At 40.7% G+C, this 15,592-nt stretch overlaps 1 protein-coding gene across 1 annotated transcript; it reads right to left on the bottom strand.

Annotated features, from left to right (window-relative positions):
- Nucleotides 1–1,022: 1,022 nt before the first annotated feature.
- LOC149317970 (lysosome-associated membrane glycoprotein 3-like) lies at nt 1,023–12,304 on the bottom strand. The gene is made up of 6 exons (XM_089507537.1): nt 12,075–12,304; nt 9,729–10,483; nt 7,349–7,471; nt 3,801–3,858; nt 2,208–2,375; nt 1,023–1,325 (listed from the first exon to the last, which is right to left on the bottom strand). The coding sequence occupies exons 1-6, from the start codon at nt 12,121–12,123 to the stop codon at nt 1,186–1,188; spliced, it is 1,293 nt and encodes a 430-aa protein (XP_089363663.1). The 5' UTR covers nt 12,124–12,304; the 3' UTR covers nt 1,023–1,185.
- Nucleotides 12,305–15,592: the final 3,288 nt, after the last annotated feature.

The raw sequence follows: 15,592 nt of genomic DNA, 5'->3' as shown, positions 1-15,592 counted from the left end.
GTCAATGAGAAATAACACAATGCTAATCCGAATGCAAAGTTGACAAAACACATTACTTTTGGGAAGTTCCCAAAAGTATAAAGGACGGGCTTTGTCGACTTTGCATTCGGATTAATGTTGCATTATTTCTCATTGATGCAAACGTTGTCTGTAAAACTACCTGCTTTTGCAGGTTGTTTCTAATTTCTGTTTGGGTTAACCCTGAACGTCATGTGAAAAACAACCCACTTTTGCAAGTTTCTTTCATTTTAAATCAAGTTTCTGCACAGGATCCATCCTGTGTAATAAACTCCACAGTTCAATGCTCGAACCACTACACCACACTGGCTCTCTAAGGGTGACTAAACTGAGGCTATTGTACTTTGGCCTTATCATAAGATGACACAACTAATTAGAGAAGACAATCATGCTTGGTAAAGTGGAACATGGTAGGAAAAGAGGAAGGCCATATTAGAGGTAGTCACCCATGGCCCTGAGTTTCCAGGACCTGAAAGGGTTGTTGATGACAGGGAGTCTTGGAGGTCTCTCGTTCACAGAATTGCCATAAGTCAAAGAGACGTGGTGGCAATTAATAATAATAATTGTAAGTACATATATTGAAAGTATGGAGAGAGATCTTGTAGCACCCTTGAAACTAACGGAAAGAAAGAAATTGGCAACGAACTTTCATAGACTTCAGTCTACTTCCTCAGATGTTTTTCAATGTGGACTGAATGAAATCTACAAAAGCTCATGCTGCCAACTTCTTTCTTTCATTTAGTCTCAAAGGTGCTACAAGATCTCTCTACATACTGATTCTACAGACTAACATGGCTATATCGTTGTATTCTACATGTCTTGAAAATATGCTTTTTAAAAATCTAATAGAATAGGAGCCAACTTTTGATTAATTAATTAAAAAGGTACCCTTATTAAATGCTGTAACTGCCCTAGGACTTCTTAAAATTGGTAACAGTTAGTTCTTACCTAAGCAAAAAGCAAGATATGAATGCAAAGTAATATCAGATAAAGCCAGTCACTTTTCAAGTGTGCACATGTGCAGAAGCAACTTCAGATACAAAAGATAACAGATACACAAGATAATTATATTTCTTATAATAGCAGCAACCACTGCAGAAAAAGCAGAATCTTCCACTCCTCACAACTTTTTCATTTCATTCTACAGTAAAATCAGTGCGCTGAATTTCAGATAGCATCGTATCCACTGGTTGGTTTTCTTCTATAAATCGCACAGGTGACAATGACAATGACAATTAATCCTACAAGACTGAGGGCCACTGTTGTTGGAATTAGTTTCTTGTTTCTGTCAAGGGCACACTCTTCCACTGCAATTGAGATTGATATATTAAGAAAAGATGTTAAAGGCATAAACATCATATGGACTGACAGAAATTCTTTACTTAGAAGAATATAGCTATTGAGAATTATCCAAAACCTTCTAAGCAACATCTGTGGAGTTGCAATTTAGCTAGTTTCAATTGTTTGATGGGTAAAATTAAGTTATTGTGTAACTGTTTACAAATCTTTGCAATTTAAAAAAAGGAAAGAACCGGAGACACTGCAGATCTGGAGGCACAAAATATGTGATTTTTCATCAGGTTCTGGCCACTTTTAGATCTACTTCTAGCTTCTTATAACATCAGGCCATAGTTTAGAAAAGGGAATTTTCTGCAATGGGTTCATAATGATGTTACATTTCAAAAGCAACCATTTAAAAATGGGGAAAAAATCTACTTTACTGGTATAAGGAGTAAGAGTCCCTAAATACTTTTAATAGCTATTCCTGGGGGCACTTTTAGAGGTATTTTTCAGATTGTATGCCATTTTATGTCAATCCTAAAGTTCCATCCCACAAAAAGTAACAAAAGGTAATGAGAAGTGTAACAAGTAATGCATAAGGTTAGATATGTAATACTATATATCAAGTAATACCATAACAGAAATGAGTTACTTTTAAAAAGTAACTTTACAAGATCTAACCGAGTGGGAACATCAAGACAAATCATGTTTCCCGCTCCATGTATTCAGCACATTTGCAGTTGGCTATTGCGTGCACACGTTACTTTTGGGGAACTAGTGGCCTTCCAGGCATTATTGAACTACAATTCCTGTCATCCCTGACTAGGGTCGCTGAGGGATGTTGGAACCCAAAAACATTAGGAGGGTCCCACAAGAGAAATGAGCACAATGATGATATACTCACTGACCTGTCCCAAACTGATCATCAACAATATCAAAGGCTTGAAGTTGAGAATTAGCAATCTGCAGCTGAAGATTGTCAGACATGTCCACGGTTTGCAGTCCGGTACATTTAAAACAATTCCCCACTTGAACTGAGAAAAGCTCATCGCTTTTAATTCCAGTATATGGCGAACCTGAAGCACACAGATAAACAGAATTGATGAGTTATTTTGTTGTTGGAGTGATTTCCTTGGCTAAAGGGCAAATTAGCACATGCTTGAGCCACTGTGGAGCCTGAACTGCAGTCCTGTACCATTCCTCTGTGTCCTGTGCCATTAGGCCTGCTGTTTGGAGAATGAATTTTACTGACATCTTAGACCCAAATCCTTCTGCCCCTGGGAATGGGTAATCTCCAAGAGCCTTTCTGGCAATACCATGTAAGATGTAACCCATGAGTTCTCAACCACAGGAGATAGCTAGGAGAACTCTGGCAGATTGTGACTGGGGGAAGGAAAAACATTTTTGAGGAGTAGATATAGTACATTTTATGAAAAGTTTTCCAAAGATCTGAACATTATTTCAAAGGTTCCTCCAGGACAAAATGGTTGAGAAAGTCTGGTGTCAACTCTCAACAACTCCAGACAGTTTGATGATCTGTCAGCCAGACAGAAAAATGGTCTGCCCACATGCATGTGTGGCACCACTCCCCGGCTTATGCTGAAGATATTCTCACTCCTATTTATGCATGACAACTATGTTTTGCCAATGCTTATAACTGGGAGGTTATTTGCTCTACAAAAGATAGCATACACATGATATGATCTCTTTCTTCTCTCCCAAAATGGTCTCCTCTTTGCAGCAATTTCACTAGGCCGCAACAGAGGGAGAAGTGAAAGGTTGAGTGTCGGCTTGCCTTGGAATCAACTATTTATTATTATTATTATTATTATTATTATTATTATTAACCTTTATTTATGAAGCGCTGTAAATTTACACAGCGCTGTACATACAATCTTTTTAGTTAGACGGTTCCCTGTCCTCGGGCTTACAATCTAAAAAGACATGACACAGAAGGAGAAGGGAGTGGTGGCAGGAAAGGGTAAGAGGTCCAGCAGTTCCTCTCTACCTCCGAGGCCTGGACCAAGGCAGATGGACTGGAGGGAGGGCTTGGCTTCATATGGATGGTTAATCTTCTTCCAGGGAAAATACATACTCTCAAGTAGGATAATACATATACAATACATAGCAATACAGGAAATGGTTTGATAAACAGGCACAAAAAGAACATCAAATAGTAAGCGACAATTATGCAATGCCTGGGAAGGCTTCTCTGAACAGGATTTGGTTCTTCCTTTCTGCAATGACTCCTGCATTGTCTATGGCTGCATCTGCACTGCAGATTTAATGCAGTTTGACCCTGCTTTAACTATCATTTTGGGATTTGTAGTTTGTTGTGGCACCAGAGCTCTCTGACAGAGAAGCTAAATATCTCACAAAACTACAAATCCTAGAATTCCATAGCACTGAGCTGTGGCAGTTAAAGCGATGTCAACCTGGATTTCCCAGTTCTGAATGAAGCCTGTTTGCCAATTGCCCAAAAGAAAAAGGATGGCACTTACCCTCAGAAGGAACTGTTAAAGTGGCTTCAATCACACTGACATAATATACCTCTCCATTCTGCAGATAAAAAAGACAGATAGGAAAAGATTTAATATCTAGCATAGACTCAGAGCAGCTTTCAGCTACTGGTCTAAAAACCAGTCATTATAAAGTTGATTTTTTTTTATTTTTTGAAAATAAGTTAGCAATCACATTAACACCAATTCCTTTTAACTAATATCATTAGAATTTGCATCTGGTACATAAATATACCATGACCAACTGTAAATGTAGACAGTTTAAGGGAAACTAACTGTTTTTTTTAGTGGGGGGTATTTTCATCATCAACATCACCATCATCATCATCATCATCAATATCCCTCTTTCCCCCCCAGTATAGGCATTCATATCCTTCTTTAAGATACAGAAGAAATGTTGCCTATGCCCTAGTCACCTGTGAAGACTCTGCTGTTCATGGAAGATCAAAGTATGTGAGTTGTATTTCAAAGTAGGGGACTGAGATGAACACACCCACACAAATAGTTCCTGTTTTCTATGTTACACAGCACCATTCTTCCCCTTTTATTAAACCCCCATGTGAAATCACTTTGGGCCAAACAATGCCTCTATATACATTTCCTGATGTGTTTAAATATTCTAATCAGCATTTTTCAGGACCATCCCAATACATGAAGCTGCCTAATGTAAAATAATGTTCATAATATAGTTGAACCCCCTTATCCACAGATTCCTTATCCATGGATTCAACCCTCCACAGCTTGATAATTTTCAAAAAAATATAAATTCCAAAAAGCGTGCCCCGATTTTGCCATTTTACATAAGATAAACAATTTTACTATGCCATTTAAAGGGACTTGGGCATCTATGGATTTTGGTATCCACGGCGGGTCCTGGAAACAAACTCCAGCAGATACCAAGGGCCAACTGTAATAACAGCTATGAAAAGTCAGCTAGATACTTTTTCTCTGATCAGTTTCAGTTCACCCATAGTGCACAGTTATAGTAGCATCATTTCACTTTAAATGCCAAGACTCCTTCCTATGGGAAGGGATTTGTAGTTGGAGGGGGGGCTTAGAATTTTCTAGGGCACTCCCCCTGAACCACAGCACTAGACTTTTCTAGTGGAAATAGAGTGAACAGATGTCACTCCTTTTCCAGGACATGTCCTACATTTCAACCTTTTGTCCAGGAGGAATTCCAAAATGTCTTCCATGTACAGCATGACTAAGATGTCAGGGATGATGGGAGTTGTTGCTCTTCACCTCTGGCTCGAACTCACCACCTTGTTACGCACCGGCGCTGACCAGTTTTGGCCAGTGGTTAAAGCTTTGCTCTAAAGCAGCAGAGTTACAGAGAATAGGCTGAAGATCCTGACAAACTCTCCAAGCCTTCTCACTCTTGCTTCCACAGAAGTCTTCCCACTTCTTCAGGATCCAGCTGGCTCTTGTATCTTCACTCAAGACACCAGACAACTCAGTAGTCTTATATAAAAGATCTACTTTATTCTACTATATACAGCTCCAAAACTATCCAACACAACTCCTATACTCCTCCACTACTACTACCCACAAAATACATTGGGATTCATAGCCATTATTATAGTCCTTGCAAAATACCACCCACTGTTGTCTGTTTCCACCCAGTGGGCGTGTACATCCACTCTCATTGGCTCTCTTGGTTCAACCCACAATTAATGATTTCATCATTTCACCTTGTCCACTTAACAATTCTCAGGTGTGTTCAATTATCCACTTTGCATTTCTGTCCTTGGCATTTAGGACTTGTTAATTCCATTACCTTTTACACCTGTGTGGCTTCTAATTGCTTCTGCTGAGTCACCCTGACTCTCACATACATGTTTTATTTCATTCACTGTATATCCCATGTTGCTTTTTCCTTAACATAAGAAGCATGATTTTTTATCTATATCAGTGTTCTTAGCTTTTATTAGCCTTTACCTCCTTTGCGATTATGACGTCTGGTCACCAAGAGCGGAAAACTCTTAAGTCCCTTCACAAGCTATTATTCCCAGAATTCCATAAGTTGGACCCATGACTAGCAAACTTGGATCAAACTACTATAACTGCATAGTATGGATATTCGTTCTTAAATAATCTTTTTTGTTTTATAACCTTCTTTTATTTGACTGCAAGCCAATGAGGAGATATGGTGTTATGTTGTATCTAACAAATACGAATCAAGCCCCTGAGATTCTGGCAGGCGAACATACAGATGTGGAAAGTTTGCCAGGCAAGTTCATATCTGCTCCTTTTTCAAAGAGCAAATTAGAGCTCTGGCAATCTCTGTTTGCTCTGACAGTTAGACTGTGGCTATATTGCCCCAATATTTGCTTTGTTCTTGAAGCATGGGAGGAAGGCTTAGCAAACTTTTAAGATTTTACTTCAGCATCTTCACTGCAGCCACTTCATAGGACTCTCAGCTGCACAAGAGTTTAACTGAGGATTGAATTTCAGTTAAATAATACTGCTCTCTTAGGATTAAGAACATACAACCAAAGTAAACATGGGAAACCTGAGTGTTTATTTGAAAATTAAGGTGCTGGGTTGTGTGGTCAACATGGAAAGAGTCTCAAGGGCCCTTTCCATATAATACCTGGTTGTGCAATGTAGATTTCCCTCCCTCATTTCTTGTGAAAATTGAAGTGACTGGAAGTTACGTCTGGCTTGTCCAAAACACAATAGTGCAGCCTGGTAGGTGAGACACTGGGGTTTAAATTGCAGCACTCCTGGCACAATTTTAATAAATACATTGTCAATGGATACATGGACATACAGACAATACGCAACAAAAACAGCAAATTTTGTGGTTGTTGTGTGCATTTGAGTCATTTCCAGTTTATGTCAACCTATCATAGGATGTTCTTGGCAGACTTCTTGAGACATGGTTTGCCATAGCCATCCTCTGAGGCTGAGAGAGTGTGACTTGCCCAAGGTCACCCAGTGGGTTTCATAGCTGAGCTGGGATTCAAATATAGTCATTACTGTCTTTCAAAAAAAACCCATCTTATTAGGAATTATGTATTCATTCTCTCTTAAAGGATGCACTGCAACATCCCTGCAGTGTAGTGCAAATATCTGCATGTGGAGATATGCTGCACCAGCACTACTCAATCTCCGTGAAAAATAGCAATGTTGTGCAATACGCATTAATGACTGGGTGTCACTGGGTAATGCACAACCGCATTGTGAAATTGCAATGCACAATGAACAGTCACAACAGACAACTTTGCTGTATGCACGACCTTGCTTCTACCATAGTCACTGGAATATCTCTGTTGCACTAGGACAAATAACTAGCCCTACATGCATAGCACAACTTACACTTGCATAGGTCAAGTACAAGTATGGCAGCCATCATTAGCCATATTATGCAGAAAGTGCAATACAAATATTTTTAATAAATATTTATGTAAGCCCTGCCTTAAGTCACAAGTCCCAACACAAATGTCAAGCTAACTTCTTCACTTTGACATAGTTCCCAACATTTCTTGGATTCCCCACACAACCAGTTCTGATGAAATGCTTACCTTGTTAAATGTAAAGCTAATGAAACCACCTTGGAATGAGATTTTCAGCACTGAGAGTGAAGCTCCACATATTCCAGTTGTTTGTGTGGTGTTTGGATCAATGTTAAAATATTCCATACTGTTCTATGAAAGAGGAATCAAGCAAGACAATGTAATTACTTCTATTATATGTACTTTGGCTTAGTTACTGTAAATTATAGGAACAGGAGATCATCAAAGGTTTCTAGCAAATGTCTGGTGTCACAACAAACTACCATTCCCAGAATTCCATAGCACTTAGCCATGGGAGTTAAAGTGGTGTCAAACTGGATTATTTCTGCAGTGTGGGTACTCTCCAGGTCAGTCTTCTTTAGTATGGTGAGATGTAATGTAATGCATTTCCATTTAAATTATAATAGTTGCCTGGTATGCTGTTGGTGAATTATGATGGCATGTCAGATTTAATGCCATGCCATTGCAACTCAAATTTTTGTCACTGTGGAATTTGGAACTCACCATTAACTACAGTATGCAACAATTAAAATGCCCTCCCAAACTACCTTTTCTTAGTGGTATTCTGAACCTGACAATTTCCTGGTGAATGGAGATTCGGAGAGGCAGCAGACAAGCATCTGGCTATTTTCTTGCAGCTGGACACAGAGTAATGACATCATCTGCAAAGACCTCCAGACTCAGAGGACCCAAGTAGATCCTTGCAGATGTTTATCACTATGTGTCCAGTTCCAGAAAAACAGTTGGGCCCTTCTGCTATACCTCCCTGCTCTCTACCAACATGGAAATGGCCAGATTGATGGAGCTGCCACTCAGAATAAGGATTTTGTGGGTGAGTTGGATGTGGAGATAGAATAATAGAATCATCATAGAATCAGAGTTGGAAGAGACCCCAAGGGCCATCCAGTCCAAACCCCTGCCATGCAGGAACTAACAATCAAAGCACCGCCGACAGATGGCCATCCAGCCTCTCTTTAAAAGCCCCCAAAGAAGGAGACTCCATCACACGCCGAAGGACTGTGTTCCACTGTCAAACAGTTCTTACTGCTTTATCACACTAGGGGCAAACAGGATTTAAACAAGAGTTAAACATGAAATGCCTGATGTTTATCACATGAACTTTCCTGTTTAACTCTCGTTTAACTCTTTTTTAAATCCTATTTGCCCCCTCGTGTGATAAAGCAGTTACTGTCAGGAATGTTTAGGTGGGATCTCTTTTCCTGTAGCTTCCATCCATTGTTCTGTGTCCTATTCTCTGGAGCAGCAGAAAACAGGTTTTCTCCATCCTCAATATGACACTCCTTCACATACTTACACAGGGCTATCATATCATCTCTTAACTGTCTCTTCTGCAGGCTAAACATACCCAGCTCCCCAAGTCTCTCCTCATTGGGTATGGTTTCCAGACCCTTCAACATTTTGGTCACCCCCCCTCTGGACACACTCTGGACAGATGATCAAAGTGTAGAGAAATGGGTTTTGGACCCTTGTTAAGAACATGGCCAAATGTTAACAGCTGTCCAGTTAGAGTCCATTTGTATGAAGGATCTTGTTTGACACTTATTGCATGAGCTTGGCAGTTTGCAGCTGGGAAAAGATATGTAGGCTGCGAACAAACTGGAGTGATTTTTTCCTCTGTTGTTAAACTGTATAGTTCTCATAGCTGTGATTGCATTTTCTTTGTTTGTTTCTACACTATATAAGCCTTTGGAGTCCATCTTCCATCAGCCTCATGGGGACAGGGGATAACACCGTGAGTCGCAATTCACTATTTTAATAGGTTGCAGCCTCCCCCATCCCCCAGTGATTGAATTAAAAAATTGTTGTTGTGTGCCTTCAAGTTGTTTCTGATTTATGGTGATACGGCAAACCTATCATGGGGTTTTCTTGGCAAGTTTCTTCAGACGGGAGGTTGCCATTGTCATCCTCTAAGGCTGACAGTGAGTTTGCAAACCCAGTGGGTTTACATGGTCAGGCCAGGAACTGAACAATACCATACCCCTTAAATGTTCTAATTTGGGAAGGATTAAATGTCCTACTTTGGCAGGTCTACATAATCCTGGATTTATAGTTTGGTGACCTATTCAGGCTCATCAGTCAGAGAGCTCTGGTGCCTCACCAAACTACAAATCCCTGTAATCTAGGGGATGGAGATCCTCAATCTATTCTGATTGAGACTACAAAGTACCCATTTTCAATTGTCAGAATTAGACCTCCAACTACTACTAGTTCAGGTTTGAGAGGTGAAGCAATGTGTGCAGCCCCTGGAGAGTCACCGGATCAGAAATCAGGTTCCTGCAACAAACCACAGTTGCCCATTACTGCTTTATAACAAAAAAAAGGGACAGTCACTGAAAAGAAGGGAATGGGTGGCAAGAATGTAACTTACAGTTTTTCTGTTTTTAGCTATCATGGTCAAGCCCATCAATGCTTTAATGCAATCTGCAGTTCCATTAGAAACACTGTATGCACCAGTTGCAGCTGGAGAGGGTTTAGGTGCAAGAGTTGGCCCAAGTGGAGTTGTAGGCATGGGAGCAGTGAGTGCGGCTGATGTTCTGTTGTTCTGGGCCATACCACTTGTTCTTTTAGTTGTTGGTTGTGTGATGCGATTGTCACTTGTTTTGGATGCAATCTTGTTTGTATTTGCCATTATTATCGGAAGGGTAAGAGTTGTAGCCTTCTGACTATTTGGACGTTCAGATATCAAAGTTGTCCTCTCAGTAGCTAATGTTTTTCTACTGTCTCTGCGAATTTTGCTCTGATCAACTAGTGGTTCAGTTTGCTTTACTGTCCTCTTGGTGACTACCATAGCCTTTGCCATTGGATATACTGTATGCTGACCAGTGGATTTTGCACTGGTCATCTTGGGAGCAACCGTTGCTTTTGCCTGTATGTGGCCTGCGATTTTGTTGGCTGATGATGGCATCAGTTCTGTTGCTGTCTCCTTTTCTTTGGGGACTGAATGTGTTGCTTTGTTAGCCAGTTGTGAAGCTGCATGAACTAATTCTGTGGATGAAGCCTGTGCCTGACTATACAGAGGAGTGGTGAAAAGGTGGTTGGAAAGAAGTAGCAAGGAGTTTGATTGGTGGGCTGCCTTGGATTTCATCCCATTATCCATCATTTTACCACCATGGGACAAATTTGCTGCAAAAGAGCAGAAAATAGGTTTAAATCTTGTTCTTGTAACTGAACTTAAAGAGGCCAGTCTTGTTTCTGTACTGGACAACAGCTTGTTTTTATATTGGATACGCTTGTTTCCATATCGGATAAGACCAAAGACCAGTCAAACAAATACTGTGTTCTTTGGCCATGAATGCAATAAGCACCTTCCTGCTTCTCCTACCTCCAGCAATGGATATTCAGAGGCATGCTGCCTCTTTTTCTTCTTCTTTATTTACCTCAATTTAGAAATATAATTATAACAATATGTCAAATATGGTCATGCGTTATCAGTCAAATTCCACTCATGGGTAATGCCTATTATTAGTTGCTCTGTTACAATAATAATATTTTCTACACCCAACAACTTTGAGCCTTATTGCATGACAACACACAGTGACAGAGAAGTGGCTTTATGCTTAACTCTTTACATGATATTGCAGCACATCTGTACTCCTTCGAGAGGAAGACAATTGTAAAAGCCTTTTGTCAAACAGATTCTTCCAGTGCTACAGAAGACACACTTTTACAGCCATCTCCAAATCCAATGCTATCTCTAATTTCCCGACAGTAATTGCTGCAGCAGTCTGATATGAATCCTGTATCTGTCTTACATATGCTCTTTGTATCAAAAAACAGTAAGGGAAGATTTTATACACCTTTATAGGTTTCTGTCAGTGAGGCTGCCAGGGAAACTGTTTCCTGGAGCAGTTGAACCTCAAAGCTCAGAAGAACCTCAAATTACAGTAGTAATTTGTTCTCTTTTTTAAAAAATTAAATTGCGGAGCAGATGTGTAGTTGCACAATGAAGGTAACCATAAATAATGTTCCTCTTTTGTGAGATTCTCCACTCAGAATTTCTCAGCGCAGTAACCAACAGCCTAGATGTATTTTCAAATAACCACAGCTCTTCTGCATGTTTGTCATTCAGGCCCACATCAGGTATTAAAAGAAGAGATCTTCATCACAAAAGCCCAGGAAGGAAGGAATTATAGTCCAAAAAGCTGTCCAGAAAGACTTTGAATTACATATTCCAGAATGTCCCAGCTAGCCTGACCAGTTATGGGAACTGTAATCCACAAATTAATTTCTCCAATTAAAATGGGAGGACTGCAGTCTAAAAACTAACTTCTCCATGCATTGGTGGCCATCATCGTCAAAGGAATGATGCCATGTCAAGTCTACCTTTCAATTAGTTGTGTAGTATGGGGCCAACCAAAATGCACACGTGTTGCAAGCCTTCAAAGCTCCGCTGGCTTCTTCATCAGGCAAGGTGCTAAAAGCCATACTATTTGGCCCACTGTTTTGTGGATTTTGGATGATGCACACAGCTACTCCTGGATATGTTTTATAGTTATGTAGTGTTGGGATCTTCAGTTTGTTCAGTTTTCCTAATCTCTTTGTGACAACAGTCTATGCCTTTGGGGCGTTTTAATTTCAGAACAATGAAAATAACAGAAGAACCAGGAACTTGGTTATTGGAAGCCTCTGAGACCCGCCTGAACATACTCTGGTTGTACAGCATGCATTGGTTTATACAGTACATCAAGATAATTGCAGTAATCTCTCTACTCACCGCTGGCTGTGATTAGAAGACATTCCACTAGTAGATTCTGCCAGGTCATAGTGAAGAGAGACAAGAGAATAAGAAACAATGAAGAGGCACCGAAAAGATGAAAAGAATAATTGTGGCAGAAGACTAAGGCAGACCTTTCAGTGTTCAAGGTGCTACAGGAATTTTTGAAGGTTGTTTCCTGCCACGCAACAGACTGCTCTTTTGCCAGAAAAGAGGTTTGCTGCTCCCTTCTGAAGTGCTCTGAGCAAAAGGGAAGTACAGCTAGGGAACATCAATGTTCAGAGCTATATAGGCAGCCCATAAGTCACATGCAAAACAGAAAAGGGTGTGGGTGACAAAGACACCCTTGATTCATGTGAGCAAGTTTAAAATTTGTTGGTGGAATTGAAAATGAAAGCAGAAAAGTGGATGCCCACTTCAGTGCATTTAATTTATTTTTGTGTAGCTATTTCACCAGCGGCTTGAAAACTTGTAGTTTATATTTTAAAACAGACATGAAGCAGAAAAGATTAACCACAACCCATGTCCCTGCTGAGTTTGCTGTCCAGGTTCTAAGCATGCTGATGGTCAACCTCCTTGTAGCCTCTGCTCTTTTTTCATATGGGTCTTAATCTTTAAACTGGACCGCTGTTCCATTAAAGGACCCTTTTGAAATAGAAGACTTGCCTTTGTGTGTGTTGTGTGTGTGCCTTCAAGTCAACTGTTGACTTGTGGCAACCCCATGAATTTCAAAGGGTTTTCTTAGGCAAGGAATACTCAAGAGGTGGTTTTGCCAGTTTGTTCCTCTGAAATGCACACGTGGTATTCGGTGCTGGTCTCTCATCCGAGTACTAACCAGGGCAGACCTTGCTTAAGCTGTACAAAGTATATAATAGGAACATGTAATATGAGAAATATGAATCAGGAATAGCTAGACTGCATAAAATAAGAAATGGAACAGATAGAGATAGCTAAATTTGGTGGGAATGAGCTAAAGTGGATAGGAATGAGACATTTTAAACCCTTGGGGTTTAGCTCCAGGACTTGCCATGGATACCAAAATCCGTGGTTCCTCACATCTCCATTATAAACAATGACATAGTAAAATTTTATTTGTTTATTTATTATTTGCTCATATCCCATTATAAACAGTGGCATAGTAAAATGGTGTCCCTTATATAAAAAGGCAAAATCAAGATTGGAATTTATTTATTTAAAAAATATTTTCAAGCCATGGATGCTTGAATCTGTGGATGAAAAATCCATGGATATGGAGGGCTAACTTCATTCATTGACATTCAGAAGACAAACAGGATGGCATTAAGAGTCAATGAAAAAGTAGTCAGAGATTACAATGTGAAGTCTGACCAAGTATGTAATATCAATAAGACTCCAGGGAAAATTCTATCATAATAGCCATGATCCATTTTTTTCTCCACAGAGACAAATGTGGGAGAAATTGAAAAATTCAGGACGTGCATCAGTTGATACCAATCCATTCAGATCTGTATCTTCATTTATGTCAATGCAGTTCTTTTTCCTGGTTGCATGTTAGTTACCACCCCATGTGAATACTCAGAATATTCCATTAGAAGTCCTAATAACTGCTTAATACAATGATGAAAGTTCTTCTCTAGATTGCTTTTTACTGTATTAATTACTGGAGAACTGACATGTCTAGAATGGCCTCTGAAGTAAGATAAATTAATGCATTGACCATCATTGTCTCCTCCACTTCCACCATCATCATTGTCAGAGCAGCAGCAATAAACCCTGTGTTGTTGTTGTTGTTGTGCCTTCTTGTTGTTTCTGACCTATAGCAACATCATGGTGAACCTATTGGGGGGGGGGGGGGGTTTCTTGAAAAGATTTGTTCAAAAGGGTTTGTCTTTGCCTTCCTCTGAGGCTGACAGGGTTATCCAGTGGGTTTCCATGACTCAGCAGGGACTCGAACCCTGGTCTGCATAGTCCAATGATGAAACCACTAGAAGAATAGTTTTTTGTGGGTTTTTTTTGAGCTATGTGGCCCTGTTCTAGAAGAGTTTGTTCCTGTCGTTTGCCAGCATCTGTGGCTGGCATCTTCAGAGAATACTGGCATAGAAGTGTGTGTGTGTGTGTGTGTGTGTGTGTGTGTGTACTGTGTGACTCTGGGTTGGGAGGAGTGATTTCCATATTAATCTGTGTCGCGGCAAGGAGACGCAGAGACGAGAGTGGGGTTCACAAGCCTCCTCTCCAGCTTCCCTTCAGGCTTTTCCTTCCAGCCAGGTTTCTGGCTGGGCTTTTTATTGTCATCTTGCTTACATTAGTCCACTGTTTGCCTTACAATCATTTGCTAGGTTACGTGCCCTTTTCTGCAGTGGAAGCAGGATGTGAAGACCAGCTAAGTCAGCATGGACTTATCTATCTGATTATGGATAAAGCATTGCCATCTCGAGTGGGGGTCACCCTTCCGTGGTTTGCCAGCGGAACTGTAACATCTCAATCTTGATTAGCATTGCTATCCTGAGAGAAGGTCGCGACCCCACGGTTTTGCCCATGGGGTTGCCACAAATCTGTGTGTTGTTCTGTTTTTGAATGGCAAGGCCTCAGAGTGGGAGGATATGCAAAGAGATCCATTGTTTGCTGCAAAAACCCCTGACCCTGGTTGGTTTACATTTGCATTTGCTGGGTCTTGATTTTGGTGTTTTTTAGGACTGGTAGGCAGGATACAGACCGCCCAAAAGGGCGATCTCCCACCGCCCTCATTTGTTGTGCAGGGGAGCCGCAGCAGACAAACCGCGCGGCTCCCTCGTGCAACAAAAAGAAACCGCAAAAAGTGGCTTCTTTCTGCAGTGCCATTATGACGTCGCAAGGTGCCAATGGCGCACTTGCAGCGTCATGAAGGCGCTGAGACGTGTGGACGCTAGGCATTCATCACATCAAAATGGCAGTGCCCATGTGTATAGGGTGCCACCATTTTTACGCCGTTGTTACATGTGAGGGGCAAGGCGCGTCAGGAAGCGCTGCCCCTCATGCGTAACGGCAGCTCCCAATAGGGCCCATCTATAGAGCGCCGTAGCCAAACTTTGCTAACTTTAAGGGTTTCTTCTTTCCTGTTGAAGTTGTCCAGGTACAGCGCTGTGTACATTTACAGCATTTCATAAAGTTTAATAACAACAACAACAACAACAACAGCAACAGGTGCTTGTGGACGTCAGTGGCTTCCCTGTGCATTCTGACCTAATAGTTGCTGGAGAAATGACAGAAACAAACTCTTCTAGAACATGGCCATATAGCCCAAAAAACGCACAAAAAACTATGGATGCCGGCCATGAAAGCCTTCAAATTCATGCTACAAGAATCTTTAATCCCTCAATAGATCTGACTCTCTCGTAAAGTAGATGAAACTCAAACACATTTGGCAATGGTTGTGCAACGATTCAAGGGGTGGAGGGCTAAAAGAGACGGGGGGGGGGGGATGTGAGCAAAGCCCAGAAGAATCAAAGGAGTTTATCAGGCAAGGGAAATTGGAAGTATAATCCAATGGCAATCCGAACACA

This window comes from Sceloporus occidentalis, unplaced genomic scaffold (assembly GCF_023333645.1).
Source record: "Sceloporus occidentalis isolate IW3139 unplaced genomic scaffold, rSceOcc1.0.p SCAF_2, whole genome shotgun sequence".
Taxonomy (NCBI): domain Eukaryota; kingdom Metazoa; phylum Chordata; class Lepidosauria; order Squamata; family Phrynosomatidae; genus Sceloporus; species Sceloporus occidentalis.
The sequence above is the reverse complement of the archived record's forward strand: the minus strand, read 5'-3'. Positions and strand labels throughout refer to the sequence as shown.

What these genes read in the sequence shown, in the direction of transcription:
- LOC149317970 (XM_089507537.1), bottom strand. Translation starts at nt 12,123, where the DNA reads ATGACCTGGCAGAATCTACTAGTGGAATGTCTTCTAATCACAGCCAGC. An exon ending in TCTTCTAATCACAGCCAGCG is followed by an intron (nt 10,484 to 12,074) that starts GTGAGTAGAGAG and finishes GCTCTTTTGCAG; the next exon opens with CAAATTTGTCCCATGGTGGT. An exon ending in TTTAACAGTTCCTTCTGAGG is followed by an intron (nt 2,376 to 3,800) that starts GTAAGTGCCATC and finishes TGTGTGCTTCAG; the next exon opens with GTTCGCCATATACTGGAATT.